The sequence below is a fragment of the Lagenorhynchus albirostris genome, chromosome 17 (assembly GCF_949774975.1).
Source record: "Lagenorhynchus albirostris chromosome 17, mLagAlb1.1, whole genome shotgun sequence".
Lineage (NCBI taxonomy): Eukaryota > Metazoa > Chordata > Mammalia > Artiodactyla > Delphinidae > Lagenorhynchus > Lagenorhynchus albirostris.
The window spans coordinates 11,557,668-11,576,155 of NC_083111.1; the positions used below are offsets into that span (position 1 = coordinate 11,557,668).

General features: G+C 42.0%; 1 protein-coding gene and 3 non-coding genes across 4 annotated transcripts; 3 read left to right on the forward strand and 1 right to left on the reverse strand.

Annotated features, from left to right (window-relative positions):
* Nucleotides 1-15,836, reverse strand: LOC132508387 (protein ILRUN-like). The gene is given in 5 exon segments (XM_060128561.1): nucleotides 1-364; nucleotides 366-1,145; nucleotides 13,714-13,944; nucleotides 14,184-14,330; nucleotides 15,658-15,836. Coding segments are annotated over 5 exon segments (1,533 nt in total). The 3' UTR covers nucleotides 1-168.
* Nucleotides 14,376-14,466, forward strand: TRNAY-GUA (transfer RNA tyrosine (anticodon GUA)). Its single transcript is given in 2 exon segments — nucleotides 14,376-14,412; nucleotides 14,431-14,466. It is a non-coding gene; the product is annotated as a tRNA-Tyr (tRNA).
* On the forward strand, nucleotides 14,984-15,072 carry TRNAY-GUA (transfer RNA tyrosine (anticodon GUA)). The gene is given in 2 exon segments: nucleotides 14,984-15,020; nucleotides 15,037-15,072. It is a non-coding gene; the product is annotated as a tRNA-Tyr (tRNA).
* Nucleotides 15,214-15,286, forward strand: TRNAA-AGC (transfer RNA alanine (anticodon AGC)). The gene has a single exon. It is a non-coding gene; the product is annotated as a tRNA-Ala (tRNA).
* Nucleotides 15,837-18,488: the final 2,652 nt, after the last annotated feature.

An 18,488-nucleotide genomic window follows, 5' to 3' on the forward strand; every position in this document is an offset into this window, starting at 1 on the left:
CTGAGTTCACTCATAACTAGTCTTTCTGATTCTTCTTCTTCTTCCAGGATGGGGGTCAGAGCCACAGGTCCCTGCGATGTGGTCTGCAATCCAGAGGAACCCCTTGCCCTCCCCTCCCAGAGTCAAGCCTTGTGTCTTTCGTTAATTTTTCTTCTTGGTGACACCCGTTTAAGACTGACTGAAGGGGTAAGGCCCGCGGAGCCCCTTACTGTAAGTCACGACTGATAAGTTGTTTGCGTGACTGCTGGGGGACAGATTTACAGAGTTCTGGGGGAGTCTAGTCTCATCTTGCTCGGTTTGGTCAGGCGCGGGAGTCCGTGTGTTTTTGCTGATCGAGTCGAACCCGGAACCCCCAGGGTCTTTTGTTTTCATCTGACTGTCGGTTCTTTTGGGGAGAGGCAAACAGGGTGAAGTTTCCTTCTACCTTGCGATGTGGCTGTGTGTGGAACTCCGTTTCAAAAGATGACAGCTGCTGTGCTACTCCTAGAAGTCCACCCGCCTCCACACTGAGAATGACCCAGATGACATCTCCATAGTAGAGTCCTGTAGCAGTGCACATCCGCCACTGTCCCTGATCCATTCCTGCTCTGCTGGGGCTGCACATCTGGACGCTGACATCTGCAATCTCCTGGGGGTTTAGCAATCTCACCAACACCATGTTCACATGTCCAAGTTGGTCTCCCCTGACATATTTAAGACAAACCCCTGGAGGCCAGGCCTCTGCCCCAGAATTTTGGATCCGCCGCGTTTTTATATATTGAGCATAAGGGGATATCGACTCCCGTTCTCCTATGGTGACATCTTCAACAAAGGACACAGACGGCACACTGATGTTTGGGCTTTCAAAGTCATAATAGGCGCCAATTGCTCCTTGTAGGTTCCAGCTGGTCATGTCCAGGAGGAAGGCGCAGCCGGCCGGGTTGAGCTGGAAGCCGAGCAACCGCTGGAACTCAGAGACGAGCACGTCCTTGTCGGCGGTGCCCAGGCAGCTGAACTTCTGCACCAGCCCAGGGTCCGGGCCCACGTCCATGCCGTCCGTGGCTGGCGCCGGACACTCGCTTCCCCGCCTCCTCACAACTGGGCCGCTACCGCGCCGCCGAGCCCGGGGACCGCGAGGGGGGCCGCTGCTAGCTGTCGCCGCGACCCTGCTCCTCCGGGTTAGGCTCCAGGCCTCTCACCGCCCGCAGGGATAAACTCACTCAGTCACGGGCTCACTCTCGCGCTGCCCGCGCCCCCCAGCGCCGACACCCCGCCGCGCCACCTCTCACTTCTCCCCTGCCTCCGCCTCAAGGTGGATTTTTTTTTTAATTTAAAAAGTGATTCTAGAGTAGTCGGTATTGGTAAACAGCTGTGACTTTTAAATTCTGATAAAGTTCCTGCCACAATTTTCTAGGATGTGTAGATAGTGTTAAGAAAACTTAATATGTTTTTTAATAACAAACAAACATATGTATGGTGCTTCCTATGTGCCAGGCCCTATTCTTAGTGTAGCGCTTAAAACAGATTGACTCATTTAATCCTCACAGCAGCCCTATGAGGTAGGTACTATCATTTCCCATTTCACAGATGGGAAAGTTGGAGACATTAACTCATGCCATTAATAACAGAAGAACCAGCATTTGGACTCAGGTAGTCTAGCTCTCCCATCTATCTGCGTAATTACTACACCACGCTGGTGCCCTAAGACATATGTGAATTCTGTAAAGTCAGAAACAATACTTATTTAATGTCAAAACAGAGTTTACCCTCAGTATATTCTAACTTGTCCCCTCCCCACTAAAAGTGAATACAAAGGTCTGTAAATCCAAGTTAATATAGCCTGTTCCATTATTCTGATTCCATAAGATTGGAATGAGAACCTTTGCTATTATATATAAAAATAAGGCATTTCAATACCACTCATACAATGAGATGTACAATCTTTTCATGACTTCAAATGTTATCTATTCATAATAAAAGTGAAATTATACTCAATTTCTCCATTGTACAAAATAAGGTACAAATTGTGAAATTTCTATTAGTAAAAATATACCGTTACTTATGTCAGACTATTAAATTAGCAATCCTTTATTATTTCTTCATAGTACAAAGGAAATACAACTTAGCAAACTTTAACTTTTTCTAAAGGAATTTTATCTGCAACCATTTAAAATAAATGTGTGTGTGTGTGTGTATACGTATATATACTGTAGCAATTTATTTTGCTTTTCTCCTACGTCAATTTTCCACTGTCAGAAGCACAGTACCCTCCACACTCTGGATCTACCTGTGCTTTATTTCTCCCTCTGGTACTCACCACTGTTGAACCTACTCTATATGTTATTTACGGTCAATTTATTGTCTGCCCCTGAAGAATGTGTGCTCCATCAGAGGAGGGATTTGTCTGTTTTGTTTACTGCTACGTCTCCAGCACTACAACAATGCCTAACACGTAGTAGAGAGTAAATAAAAGGCTGTTAAAGGAATATGAATCTCTGAAGAAAATCTCCCTGCAACAGCCTCCCCCTCCCTCCCCCACCCCCCAAATCATACCTTTGGGGAAGACACTGTGTGAACAAGATGAGAGCTCTACTTTCCCTGAGTGTGAAAGACTGCAAGGGAGTTTGCAGAGGCTTATGGAGCCCTGGGAAGTGGATGGGTCAGTCTTGCTGTCTCCCTGTAGTACAAATGGCTCCTGTTAACCTGCTTAATGGAGGTGGGGAGCTGGGGGTTAGTCTCATTAAGAGCTTTCGAGGTAGTGATTCGGCATATAATTCAGGATTTAGTGTGACTTAATAATATAGTCAATTCTCACGATCACAGATTCCACATTTGCAAATTTGCCTACCTGCTAATATTTATTTGTAACCCCAAAATCAATACTCAGGGTGCTTTCGTGGTCATTCACAGAGATATACAGAACAGCAAAACATGCCAGTTGCCCAGAGTGCCTGCTCCCAGCTGAGACCGACAAGACGACGTTCTTTTCGTTTCAGCTTTCTTACTGTAAACAAGTGCCACTTTGTTTTGCACTTTTGTGCTTTTTGTTGGTAATTTCACTATTTAAAATGTTTAAAAGCACAGTGCTGCCTAGTGTTCCTAAGTGCAAGAAATTACGATGTGCCTCATGGAAAAAATCTGTATGTTAGATAAGCTTCTTTCAGATATGAGTAACAGTGCTGCTGGGCATGAGTTCCATGTTACTGGATCAGTAGTATGCATTAAATAAGGTGTCCTTACAGAAACATGCATAAAACAAGGTCGTGTACTGATCACTTAATGATGAAAACGTTGTGAACAGAGGCTTAAGGGAACTTAACCCTGTATTTCCCCCAGAAGCAATGGTTCCGTATTCGCTAAATCACTGTTTGCGGTGACTTCTATAGAACCTAACTAGCAGGCATAACAAGAATCAACTGTAGCTCCCCTGGAGTTCTCCAGCATGGTTCCCTTTCTGACTTTGGAAACATCACCTCTGTGCTTTCTCACAAATAACCTTCCCGGACACAGTAAATATTTACAGAAAGCCATGGATGAGGAATCAGCAAACCTGAATTCATCCCTCCTCCCCCAATTTGGAGGGTCAGTCTGAGGAAATTACTTAACCTTTCTTGGTAGAGCCTTGTGATCTGCAAAAGGTCTCCTTAACTGAAAGGAAGAGCGTGAAAGCCCTCTCATGTTGATGTGTGTAAGGTATTCTTCCAAGCTGAACAACGGCTTTTTCCTTCAGATCTCAGGGCATCTTGGCAGCATTTTCATGGAGCTCCATTGTTAACAAATTTCAGGAACTTGATCTTTAGGTTCAAGAGATGAAAAGACAGTCCCCTTGAATAAACCAACACTTTCCTACTCCCAGAATCCTGGTCATCACTGAACCTTGCCTGACATCAGAAACTGTCTTTCAACCTCCCTTCTCCCAGGGAGCAGTCCAGCATCCAGTCCTTCTAACTCAAGTGTCCAATTGGCGACAAGTAGTGCCAAGCAAGGAGTCCTGGCTAGTGACTCAGGAGATCTGAACTCTCATCTGCCGTTGTTCAACTTTGTTACTGAAGGTAAGCCATTTCACATCTTTGGGCATCAGCTCCTTCATTTAAAAGCAACTGTTACAAGCCTCGTAGATAGCCTCATCCACCAGAGGGCAGACAGCAGAAGCAAGAAGAACTACAATCCTGCAGCCTGTGGAACAAAAACCACATTCACAGAAAGACAGACAAGATGAAAAGGCAGAGGGATATGTACCAGATGAAGGAACAATATAAAACCCCAGAAAAACAACTAAATGAAGTGGAGACAGGCAACCTTCCAGAAAAAGAATTCAGAATAATGATAGTGAAGATGATCCAGGACCTCGGAATAAGAATGGAGGCAAAGACCAAAAAGATGCAAGAAATGTTTAACAAAGACCTAGAAGAATTAAAGAACAAGCAATTAGAAGAATCAAAGAACAAACAAAGAGAGATGAACAATACAATAATTGAAATGAAAAATATACTAGAAGGAATCAATAGCAGAATAACTGAGGCAGAAGAACAGATAAGTGACCTGGAAGACCAAATGGTGGAATTCACTGCCACGGAACTGAATAAAGAATGAAAAGAAATGAAGACAGCCTAAGAGACCTCTGGGACAACATTAAACAAAACAACATTCACATTATAGGGGTCCCAGAAGGAGAGGAGAGAGAGAAATGACCCAAGAAAATATGTGAAGAGATTATAGTCGAAAACTTCCCTAACATGGGAAAGGAAATAGCCACCCAAGTCCAGGAAGTTCAGAGAGTCCCAGGCAGGATAAACCCAAGGAGAAACACGCCAAGACACGTAGTAATCAAACTGACAAATATTAAAGACAAAGAAAAATTATTGAAAGCAACAAGGGAAAAATGACAAATAACATACAAGGGAACTCCCATAAGATTAACAGCTGACTTCTCAGCAGAAACTCTACAAGCCAGAAGGGAGTGGGACGATATATTTAAAGTGATGAAGGGGAAGACCCTACAACCAAGATTACTCTACCTGGCAAGGATCTCATTCACATTCAACAGAGAAATCAAAAGCTTTACAGACAAGCAAGATCTAAGAGAATTCAGCACCACCAAACCAGCTCTACAACAAATGCTAAAGGAACTTCTCTAAGTGGGAAACACAAGAGAAAAAAAGGACCTACAAAAACAAACCCGTAAAAATTAAGAAAATGGTAATAGGAACTTACATATCGATAATTACCTTAAACGTGAATGGATTAAATGCTACAACCAAAAGACACAGGCTCGCTGAATGGATACAAAAACAAGACCCATATATATGCTGTCTACAAGAGACCCACTTCAGACCTAGGGACACATACAGACTGAAAGTGAGGGGATGGAAAAAGATATTCCATGCAAATGGAAATCAAAAGAAAGCTGGAGTAGCAATACTCATGTCAGGTAAAATAGACATTAAAATAATGAATGTTACAAGAAACAAGGAAGGATACTACATAATGATCAAGGGATCAATCCAAGAAGAAGAGAAAACAATTATAAATATATATGCACCAAACATAAGAGCACTTCAATACATAAAGCAACTGCTAACAGCTAGCTACAAAAGAGGAAATAAACAGTAACACAATAACAGTGAGGGAGTTTAACACCTCACTTACACCAATGGACAGATCATCCAGAGAGAAAATTAGTAAGGAAACACAAGCTTTAAATGACACAATAGACCAGATAGATTTAATTGATATTTATAGGACATTCCATCCAAAAACAGCATATTACACTTTCTTCTCAAGTGTACACGGAACATTCTCCAGGATAGATCACATCTTGGGTCACAAATCAAGCCTTGGTAAATTTAAGAAAACTGAAATCAAATCAAGCATCTTTTCTGACCACATCTTTTCTATGAGATTAGAAATCAATTATGGGGGAAAAAACGTAAAACACACAAACACATGGAGGCTAAACAATACGTTACTAAATAACGAAGAGATCACTGAAAAAATCAAAGAGGAAATCAAAAAACACCTACAGACAAACTACAATGAAAACATGACGATCCAAAACCTATGGGATGCAGGAAAAGCAGTCCTAAGAGGGAAGTTTATAGCAATACAAGCCTACCTCAAGAAACAAGAAAAATCTGAAATGGACCATCTACCTTACACCTAAAGGAACTAGAGAAAGAAGAAGAAACAAAACCCAAAGTTAGTAGAAGGAAAGAAATCATAAAGATCAGAGCAGAAATAAATGAAATAGAAACAAAGAAAACAATAGCAAAGATCAATAAAACTAAAAGCTGGTTCTTTGAGAAGATAAACAAAACTGATAAACCTTTAGCCAGACTCATCAAGAAAAAGAGGGAGAGGACTCAAATCAATAAAATGAGAAATGAAAAAGGAGAAGTTACAACAGACACTGCAGAAATACAAAGCATCCTAAGAGACTACTACAAGCAACTCTATGCCAATAAAATGGACAACCTGGAAGAAATGGACAAATTCTTAGAAAGGTATAACCTTCCAAGACTGAACCAGGAAGAAATATGAACAGACCAATCACAAGCACTGAAATTGAAACTGTGATTAAAAACCTTCCAACAAACAAACGTCGAGGACCAGATGGCTTCACAGGTGAATTCTATCAAACATTTAGAGAACAGCTAACACTCATCCTTTTCAAACTCTTCCAAAAATTGCAGAAGGAACACTCACAAACTCATTCTATGAGGCCACCATCACCCTGACACCAAAACCAAAGATACTACAAAAAATGAATATTACAGACCAATATCACTGATGAATATAGATACAAATATCCTCAACAAAATATGGCAAACAGAATTCAACAACACAGTAAAAGGATTATATACCATGATCAAGTGGGATTTATTCCAGGGATGCAAGGATTCTTCAATATATGCAAATCAATCAATGTGATACACCATTTTAACAAATTGAAGAATAAAAACCATATGATCATCTCAATAGATGCAGAAAAACCTTTTGCCAAAATTCAACACCCATTTATGATAAAAACGCTCCAGAAAGTGGGCACAGAGGGAACCTACTGCAACATAATAAAGGCCATATAGGACAAACACAATGGTGAAAAACTGAAAGCATTTCCTCTAAGATCAGGAACAAGACAAGGATGTCCACTCTCGTCACTATTATTCAACATAGTTTTGGAAGTCCTAGCCATGGCAATTAGAGAAGAAAAAGAAATAAAAGGAATACAAATTGGAAAAGAAGTAAAACTGTCACTGTTTCCAGATGACATTATACTATACATAAAGAATCCTAAAGATGCCACCAGAAAACTACTAGAGCTAATCAGTGAATCTGGTAAAGTTGCAGGATACAAAATTAATGCACAGAAATCTCTTGCATTCCTATACACTTACAACGGAAGATCAGAAGGAGAAATTTGGGAAACAAAGCCATTACCATTGCAACAAAAAGAATAAAATACCTAAGAATAAACCTACCTCAGGAGGTAAAAGACCTGTACTCAGAAAACTATAAGACAGGCTTCCCTGGTGACATAGTGGTTAAGTCCACCTGCCAATGCAGGGGACACAGGTTCGAGCCCTGGTCCGGGAGGATGCCGCGGAGCAACTAGGCCCGTGCACCACAGCTACTGAAGCCCGTGTACCTAGAGCCGTGTGCCTAGAGCCGTGCTCCGCAACAAGAAAGGCCACCATGATGAAAAGCCCGTGCACCACAGCGAAGAGTGGCCACTGCTCGCTGCAACTGGAGAGGGCCCATGCGCAGCAACAAAGACCCAACGCAGCCAAAATAAATAAATAAAATTTTTAAAAAACCTGTAAGACACTGATGAAAGAAATCAAAGATGACACAAACAGATGGAGAGATATACCATGTTCTTGGATTGGAAGCATCAATATTGTGAAAATGACTATACTACCCAAAGCAAACTAAAGATTGAATGCAATCTCTATAAAATTACCATAGCATTTTTTACAGAACTAAAACAAAAAATCTTATAATTTGTATGGAGACACAAAAGACCCCAAATAGCAAAAGCAATCTTGAGAAAGAAAAACAGAGCTGGAGGAATCAGACTCCCTGACTTCAGACTATACTACAAAGCCTCAGTAATCAAGACAATATGGTACGGGCACAAAAACAGAAATATAGATCAATGGAACAGGATAGAAAGCCCGGAGATAAACCCACACACCTATGGTCAACTAATCTATGACAAAAGAGGCAAGGATATACAATGGAGAAAAGACAGTCTCTTCAATAAGTGGTGCTGGGAAAACTGGACAGCTACATGTAAAAGAATGAAATCAGAACACTCCCTAACACCATACACAAAAATGAACTCAAAATGGATTAAAGACCTAAATGTAAGACGAGACACTATAAAACTCTTAGAGGAAAACATAAGAAGAACGCTCTTTGACATAAATCACAGCAAGATCTTTCTTGACCCATCTCCTAGAGTAATGGGAAAAAAAAATAAACAAATGGGACCTAATGAAACTTAAAAGCTTTTGTACAGCAAAGGAAACTATAAACAAGAAGAAAAGACAACCCTCAGAATGGGAGAAAATATTTGCAAATGAGTCAACAGACAAAGGATTAATCTCCAAAATATATAAACAGCTCATGCAGCTCAATATTAAAAAAACAACAACCCAATTCAAAAATGGGCAGAAGACCTAAATAGACATTTCTCCAAAGAAGACATACAGATGGCCAAGAAGCACATGAAAAGCTGCTCAACATCACTAATCATTAGAGAAATGCAAATCAAAACTACAATGAGGTATCACCTTGCACCAGTTAGAATGGGCACATAAGAAAATCTACAAACAACAAATGCTGGAGAGGGTGTGGAGAAAAGGGACCCCTCTTGCACTATTGGTGGGAATGTAAATTGATACAGCCACTATGGAGAACAGTAAGGAGGTTCCTTAAAAATCTAAAAATAGAATTATCATATGACCCAGCAATCCCACTACCGGGCATATACCCTGAGAAAACCATAATTCAAAAAGACACATGCACCCCAGTGTTCACTGCAGCACTATTTACAATAGCCAGGTCATGCAAGCAACCTAAATGCCCATTGACAGATGAATGGATAAAGAAGATGTGGTACATATATACAATGGAATATTACTCAGCCATAAGAAGGAACGAAACTGGGTCATTTGTAGAGACGTGGATGGATCTAGAGACTGTCATACAGAGTGAAGTAAGTCAGAAATAGAAAAACAAATATTGTATATTAACGCATGTATGTGGAACCTAGGAAAATGGTACAGATGAACCGGTTTGCACGGCAGAAACAGAGACACAGATGTAGAGAACAAACGTATGGACACCAAGGGGGGAAAGTGGGGCAAGTGTTGGGGGTGGTGGTGGTGGGATGAATTGGGAGAGTGGGATTGACATGTATTCACTAATATGTATAAAATAGATAACCAATAACAACTTGCTGTATAAAAAATAATAAAATAACTTCAAAAATTCAAAAAAAAGAATGCAAAAACACTCTATTGCTAATAACGAGAATGCCAAGCATTTACAAACACTACCAAATAAACAAATAAATAAATGCAACTGTTATTAAATGCTGTATTAGATGACAACTATGGGACTGTCTGCCCCACACGTGTTTGCATGTGGTCAAACAAACATGGAAACCATACCAATGGATGCAGAAAAGAAAGCAAACTTCTCTTTCCTCACCGTGCCTGTATTCGTTCGCTAGGGTTACCATAACAAAATACCACAGACTGGGTGGCTTACACAACAGTTTGTTTTCTCACCGTTGTGGAGGCAAGAGGTCCAGGATAAAGATGTTAGCAGGCTTGGTTTCTTCTGAGGCCTCTCTCCCGGGCTTGCAGGTGCGTGCCTTCTTGCCGTGTGTTCACGTGGTTGTCTGTGTGTCTGGTGTCTCTCCCTCTCCCTATATCCTCATCTTATAAGGACACTAGTCAAAGTGGATGAGGACCCACGCTAACAACCCCATTTTAATTGTCTCTTTAAAGGCCCTATCTCCAAGTATAGTCACATTCTGAAAGTTCGAGGTTCAATATAAGTGGGGGGGCATACGTTAGCCCACAACACAGGTCATCAATTTCTCAAAATCATGCCAGTTTTCAGTTTGCCGTATATTTGGACCATGAGTCTTTTATGAAGCTCTATGTACTTTTTTAGAAATTCCCAGTTTTGGTTTGCTGAGAAAATCAATATGCCTTTATCACATCCCTAAGCTCTTCCTGGTCCTTCGTCACGTTCACTATGAAAGAATCCATTTTCTTCTTCAAAGATCATCTTCCTTGAGCCCTCTGACCTCTTCTGTTTTTTCCTAATTCGTCCTGATTGCTTTCTTGGCTTGTTGCATCACTGTTAATCTGGGATTTACGTTGAGTTCCTGAGTTGGTCCCTTTCTTCTTTTTAAATCCTGGGTACTCCTCTTTCTTGGATTTTTGTTTTGATGAAGTACATCTGTGGCAGACATAGAGTATTTGCTCCTAGACTGCCGTTCCAGAAAGGACTCACTGCCCAGCTGCAAGAAGGATGGTTAACTGAGAGCCTCCTGGCGTTAACTTCTTCAGGACTCACCTCAGTTTCCTGGCCAAGGTTGTCAGCTTCTGACAAGGAGGCTGTATAAGGGCCTAGCCATTTCTGCCCCACTCAGGACTCCACTAAAGGGAAATCTGCTCTGCAGCTACAAAGGGGGCTGGCAGAGACTTTGTCAGGTCTGCGTCACTGTCTGATGGCTACCCCCACCCAATACTGTGTCTTCCCCTTTTCTGTTCACGGATGTTACCGTCCAGTAAACTTTTGTACTCTAATTCTGTGTCAGCTTCTGCTTCCTGGAGAAACCAATCATTATAAGAACCTCAAGTAATATTTTTTTTTTAAATTTGTTTCACAAAGGAATCACGGGATTTAAACTTTGAGACTTTGTGTGAATTATCTATTTGTCCTCATATGGATTGCTACTTTGATTGGTTATACAATTGTAGGTTCAAAATTATTTCCCCACAGAACTTTGAAGGCCTTGCTCTATTGTATTCTAGCATCCAGTATTTCTGATAAGAAATCTGATCATAATCTGATTCTAATTCCTTTGTAGCTAGCCTGTTTTTTTTTTTTGTTTTTTCCCCATCTATGAAAGCTTTGGGGGTTTCATCTTTATCCTCAATGCTTTAAAATTCCACTAGGCTGTGTCCAGACACAGCTGTTTTTCATTCATCCTACTTGGATGGCCCTTTCAATAACTAATGTCTTTCTTACATTCCTTTCCTTACATTGTCTCTGTTTTCCCTTTCTGGAACTCTGACTAGATAGCCATTGTGTCTTCTGGGTCTATCCGCCATGCTTTTAGGTGTATATTTTCTGCTCTCTCTATTCTGGTGTCCTGGGAGATATTTTCCATTCTATCTTCTATAACTCGAAATTTGATCTTTTGCCATAATCAGTGTTATTTTTCACCTTAGCAATCACTCTTAGTTTTCAAGAAGTCAACTTTTCTCTCCTTGCTCCTTTTAATACCACCTTGTTCTGGTGTCCCTGAGAACATCAATTAGCATTTTAAAAAGTGGTTTTGTATTATTCCTTGCATCATCTGTTTCCTCCTGGATCAGTTATTTTGTTTGTTCATCTTGGACTTTAAGTTGTTTTTGTTTCCTCTCAAATGTCTAGTAGACATATGTTCATATTCATGAATCAAGGACTACGTTGATTGGGGTTTGTAAAATGCCTGGGTCCTGGGGATAAGCAGGGTTTTTCATTTCTATGGTGCTGGCCCAAGATGCTCCAAACTGCCAACTTAATTGCCAGTGGGGTGGGGCAGCCTTTCTTTCTCTCCAGGTCTCTTATTATTAGGCTCTACTCTGCCTCTCTCCCCAGCCCTATACTCACCCCATAGGCTCTCCCCAGGCAAATCTACTCTGCTTAAGCAGTTCTCCAGGTAGCTCCAGCTGGGGCAAAGGCTGCAGCAGCTGCACATTGTTGTGGGCCTCCGACCTCTGAGCTGCTGCCTCTGTGCCTGAAGCCTCTTCGGAGCTCCATAGGGAAAATGGTTGTTTCTGCAAGCTTCTAGAACGTGTATTCTGAGCTGTGATTTTCTCCATTTTGGGCCATGTATCTATTCAATCTCACTTGCTTTCCACAATCCCAGAAATTATTTTAAAGCTCAGGTTTGCTGATTGTACCTACTTCGTTTTCCATGTGGCAGGAGACTTTTTCTTCTTGTATATCTTTATTATCTTTCACTGGCATCCTAGGAAAGAGGGATGCAATCATATGTGTCCAACCCTTCTCACCGTATGCTCACATGACTGGAAGAGAGGAGGCATCTCTCTGAGGCCTCTTTCATAAGGGCACTAATCCCATTCATGAGGGCTGTGACATCACGACTTAATCACTTCCCATAGGCTCCACCTCCTAATACCATCAGTTGGGCATTAGGTTTTCAACATATAAATTTGGGGCCAGGCGGAGGGACTAAATATTCAATCTTCGGCAAGAGACTAAGGGATAAAGGTCAGGAATTTTCAGGGTAGTGGGGATGGAGGGGTGCAGCACCATGTTTCCAACTGTGTGCACTAGAGAAGCAGAGAGAGAAGCTGAGAGGCGCTGAGGAAAACCACAAGGAGGCTTAGTTACCACTCCTCCATGGTTTCCGCGGGACACTCCTGTATCACCGTAATATATGCCACTTGCTTACATTAGCTCTGTGTGGATTTCTATCACAAGTAAGAGGGCCAGAAATCAAGAAACGTCTTGGCCCTCCTGGAACGCGTCACTCTTATCTGGCTGGCTGTTTTGGAAGAGGGTGCATCAGGAAGGGGTTACACCAAGGGGCCAGGATTCCGCCACAGTGCAGTGATGGCCACGACAGTGACCTCCGCAGATAATAAACGCCTGACTTGCCACCCTATAAAATAAGACAGTGCGAACAAAATGAAGGCCCTTTCCTCTTAGCCTAATTTACAAGGTTCTTTCCATAAACTTCGGGGGAGGGGTGCGACACATCTCCCCCGCCTCTCACAGAAATAGTATTTTTTTTAACTCTCGGAGACACTATATAACTTTAAAGAGCTACCGGCTTGTTACGTGCGAAAAATGGCAAAATGAAACAAAAATAAAGCTCACCATTTCGTTCAAATAGCCTGTGCTTGCCCCAACCTCTAAATTTTTAACTCCTTTTAACCATGTTTGTGTGGCCTTAAGGAAGCCGCTTTCCCACTTAATGACTAGCCCTTTTCCCTAACCTCGCATTTTCTCTTCCTTAACTCATCCTCACATTATATTAAAACTTTTACTTTGGGGAGCTGTTACCTTACTTGGGGAGACTTAAGAACTAATTCTAAACCCCTCTCCACAAATAAGATCAATAACTTCAAAATAAAAACTCAGTTTGCTCAAACCAACATTATGCCCTCTTGGTTGAAAGGCCCTTGAGGGCAGAACCCAAATCATTAGACGGTTTTTCTGCTCTGCTGACAACCAAGAAGGGGTTTGTTAAATGAAATGTAAAATGGGAGCGGGAGAACCTTGTAAATAACTTTGCTCCCTCTGCATTGTCGGGCATGGCTGGCGTGGTTTAGTAACTGGGTGACTGCAACGTCTTCAAATACCTTCCAAGACCTGACGAGCTGAGCCGCGGTAGACGCAGCGCCGCGACATTAACCAGCTTTGTCCTGGGAACTGCGGGCTTGACCTTGGCGCTCCCTCCCCACTTCCTACCTGGAGCCCGCGGGAACCGCCCCTCCTTTCCTCGGCTCTGCCCCGCGCCGTCCTCCTCGCCCGGCTACCGGCGTCCCGTTATTAGTGTTCGCGAACCTCTCAACATCTCGAAAGTTCGACAGGCGGCATCGGAAACCAAGCCTGGTGGCTCTCCGCCCTCGAGGTGTGGTAAACTCTCGGCATTTGTGCTTGGGAGAACCCCAAAGTAGTAAAAGTCTCTGATTTTGAAAACTAAGGGGACAAAAACGCCAAGACTGGAAGGAATCGTACCTACGGTCCTCTGATTCGTAGTCGGACGCATCACCCTGCACCACGGACCCCTCACACGAGGGGTGAGGAGACATAAAGGTTACAGAATAGGGAAACCACACCCGACAGTAACTCCCCTAACACCGAGAGTAAAGAAAAAGTGCGACAGACACGCGGAGGAGTCTTGAGTCTTGACACGAAAGTTCGGTACTCACTCCTACCGCAGCCGGGCTCCGCGAGCCACCGCCGGGTAGTCTTTCTGCGCACGCGTAAAACAACATTCGGGCACGTACTCCCTTCGCGCCCCACTCCCTCCATTACGCATGCTCAGTTTCATCTCTGGGTAAGGGTTGAGCGCGCTCTGGTTCCTAGGTATTGAATCTCAGGGGGCGGGGGCAGGGGTTCTGCACGTCCCTTCGATAGCTCAGCTGGTAGAGCGGAGGACTGTAGTTAATACCCTTAAGAGGCATCCTTAGGTCGCTGGTTCGACTCCGGCTCGAAGGAGACAAGGACGTTTTTGTCGAGCTTCCTATGATTTACGGTCCTTTCTGCATAAGGATTTCTCTGATAATACATTACTTTCCAAACAACAGGTCCAAACCCGTAGCTTCCTCGGTGTGAATCTTTTGCGAATCCCGGAAACGGGGACATGCGGTCCGAGTTCTGAGCGAGCGGGGCACTGAGTCTGCGCTCAGCGGGGAGGCTGCCGGGTCACGGCCTTCGCTTGTTTCTAAAGCGTCTTTGGCGTTTCCCGAACCCCTGAGTGCCGACACGGCTAAGCCGCGTCCCGGGCCAACGGCCGGCTCCCCGGGGCCAGGCCCCTGACCTAGTCCTCAGAGCCCATGCAAGGTCGGCGATGCGAACGCTCGGGGCGGCTGCCGTGAGGAGCTGGGAGGTCCGCAAGGAGGATCTCGTGCCCAAGGAACCTGGGAATCACGAAGGCAACGCGGTAGAAAGCACACGAAGCCTAGAAAAAGGACTAAAAGTTATGAAGATGGGTTGAGAACCTATCCCCTCACTCCCTTCGATAGCTCAGCTGGTAGAGCGGAGGACTGTAGATTGGTGTGCATAGCCATCCTTAGGTCGCTGGTTCGATTCCGGCTCGAAGGAGAGAGGCTTTTTTTTGTTGTTGTTGTTACTTTGGCCTTAACCATGAAACAGGGACAAGAATGTGGTCAAGAATATTTATCTTCGCTTCTAAACGCTCTGTTCTCTCTCTAGAGGAAGAGATAAGCAGCCGTGGCCAGCGGTGGGGGATTAGCTCAAATGGTAGAGCGCTCGCTTAGCATGCGAGAGGTAGCGGGATCGATGCCCGCATCCTCCAGTTTTTCTCCTGATCTCCAGTGGTCCTTTTTCTTTTGATTCTCATTCAACTAGAACAAGAGTTGAAAGTAGTTGGGCGAGCTTGAGGTTACCGCTATTAAAACTTCCCAGACGAGGGTACTTGAGGGGATAATTTTTCTAATTTTAAAATTTTAGACCCATTTACTTTGTGAAGTTCACGAAATTAGTTTTCTCTCCAAAAATGGAGACAGATTGCAACCACGTCTGTCGGCACTCTGAGTCTTTTGTGATTTGTGATTGATGGCTGCACTTACAGGGACCCATCTGAGTCTAAACTGCGCATAATTAAAGGGACCTGACAGAAAAACAAAAAACAGAACTTGGAAAAGGACGCTGCTACTTTAAACTTACGTTGAGCTGAGGAGGCGGGGACTATTCTGGTCCATCTCATCTGCATACAGTGGGGTGCCTGGCTCCTGGCCGATCCAAGACGGATATGATAAAGCAAGGCGGGTACCTGAGGACAGGTGAGGAAGTGGAAAAGACCCTGGACCCAGAGGCTTCTTGTTGGAGGAGGATTCTAACGCCATTTTCCTCCTGGGAAGTAACTTTGGAGAGTTCATTAGAGACCACCACAGAGAGGGAATCAACTGGAGAAAAGTTCTAGCTCGGGCTGCTCTTGAGTGTGTTCTGTTTAGTTAAAAGACGTGACAAAAGCAAACACAAATCCCACACTCATTGAAAAATTCAATTTAGCAGAACACACACAAAGTCTTTTCTGGTAATGAAGTCTCTCTATCCTAATTTTCTAGAATATAGCCATGAAAAAGCTGTTGAAACGATATTGCAGTTGTCAACACAAAATATAAACCTAGACAAAGGCAGAGATAACACCTTTTATGAGGATTACAGTTGAGAAGTGAAAATACTTTTCTCTTATTTCGTTTTAGGATTCTAGACAACCTGTATATTTTTGTTACCAATGTGTACAACCTGTTGTTTTTTATTGGCGTGTCTTTCATTTTCTAGGGCAGCTTCTATTTTAAATTCTTTTCAATAAAGTCTCTTTATTGAATGTATAATGATTCACTTAAAATACATCTTTTTTTCGTAAAAACAAATTTACAAAGTAGGAAAAAGAATCCTTTTATCAGATGATATGTCCCAATTTCTGGTTGGGATGATGGGTGTTCTAGCTGGCGGGCTGGAGGAGCTGGCAGTGAAACTATAATAACTACAAGAGCAAGAAACGGGTAATAAGTAAAGGAATTGTTAGCAACTGCACCCCAAATCCAGGTGGAGAACACATGTTTGGGACAAGTGAGCTGGGCAAGAACTCAAACAATATCTCAGGATCAGCAACTCAGGTGTGGAATGGAATTCATATAAGAAGTCTATAGATATAAGCTGAGAGGCACTGTTGCCTAATGGTTAGTCATGTGGGCTGCAAAACCTGATATAGACTTTCTTGTCTTTACCATTCCCTATCTGGGTGGCCTTGGGCAAGTTGCTTGACATCTTGGTACTTCAGTTTCCTCATCTGTAAAATAGGGATGATAATAATGGTACCTACTTTTAATGTAAAGCCCTTCTTACAGTGCCTGGCACATAGTAAACACACAATGAACATTAGCTGTTATCAGTGTATGTTATTAGCACACCATAGAGGGAAGGCCTGGAGGGAATATTCTAGAGTTTATACGAGTGTTTATATAAATATATATGAAAGTGCAGGAAAGAGGTGCTTGGATCTCCTCTGCAGGGAAAGTAGAACAATTCTAAAAATACAAAATGATGGTTAAGTGAATTATGGTATGACCATGTAATAGTATAGCCTTTGAAATTTTATTTATTAAGAACTTCTACTGACTTGGGAAATGTTAATAATTGAATATTAAGTGAATAAAGTAGGCACAGAGCAATATAAACAATAACAATATAAACAAGCATGAATTACCTGTAGGAAACACTGAAGAATGCATTAAAATGTTAATACTAGTGACCTTTGGCTAGTAGGATTACTGTGATTTCTTCTTCCTTAAAATTTAAAAATATTTTTAAGTTCTGCAATAACCATTTATTACTTTAATTGAAAATATAGATGAATTCTAAAAAATTAAAAGCTAACATTTATTCAGCACCTCTGACAAGCCAAGCACAGTTCTAGTTACTTCACATGTGTTAACTCATTTATTTCTCTCATAAAGAAAACATCAGGCCCAGATGCCTGCAGTGGTTATTTTACCAAACATTTAAGGAAGAAATCACACCAATTGTACACAAACTTCCAGAAAATTGAAGAGGAGGGAGTATTGTCTAACTTATTCCATGAAGCCCTCATTATCTTGATCCCAAAACTAAGCAAAGACATTACAAGAAAACTACAGACCAATATCCTTCATGAACATAGATGCAAAATTTTTCAACAAAATTTTAGCCAGTTAAATCCAACAATATATAAAAAGGAAAATACATCATGACCAAATGGGTCTTTTCCAAGAATTCAAGATTAGTTCAACATTCAAAATTCAAGACAATTCGTCAGTACTAAAGTACAGTACTAAAGAAAAAAAAGTACAGTACTAAAGTACAGTACTAAAGAAGAAAAACTACACGATCATTTCAGTAGATGCAGAAAAAGCATTTGACAAAATTCAACATCCAGTCCTGATTTTTCAAACTGTCAGCAAACTTGGAAGGTAGGGAGAAGGGAACTTCCCCAACCTGATAAAGGGCATCAATGAAAAACACACAGCTAACAGTAAACTTAGTAATATGAATGCTTTCCTCTTAAGATCAGGAAAGAAGCAAGGAAGACCATTCTGGGGTCTCTAGCCAGTGCAATATGGCAAGAAAAATGAAGTAAAAGACTTCCAGATTGAAAGGGAAGAAATAAAACTATCTCATTATTTAAAATACTGATTATATGTTGAAATGATAATAGTTTATACGGTTTGGGGTTAAATAAAATATATTAATAAAATTAATTTCATTGGTTTCTGTTTTTTAATGTGGCTACTAGAAATTGTAAGTCTTATATATGGCTCATATTTGTTACTCACATCTTATTTCTATTGTACAGTTAGGTCAGAGAGGTAGGTAGGGGACAAATCATGCCAGGCCTTAGGGATCACAGTGAGGATTAATGTCTTTATCCCTAGGGGTAATATGACCATTAATGGGATTTAAATAGAGTGTGACACATGAGAAGCAGATCGCAGAAGGCAAGAGTAAATTCAGAG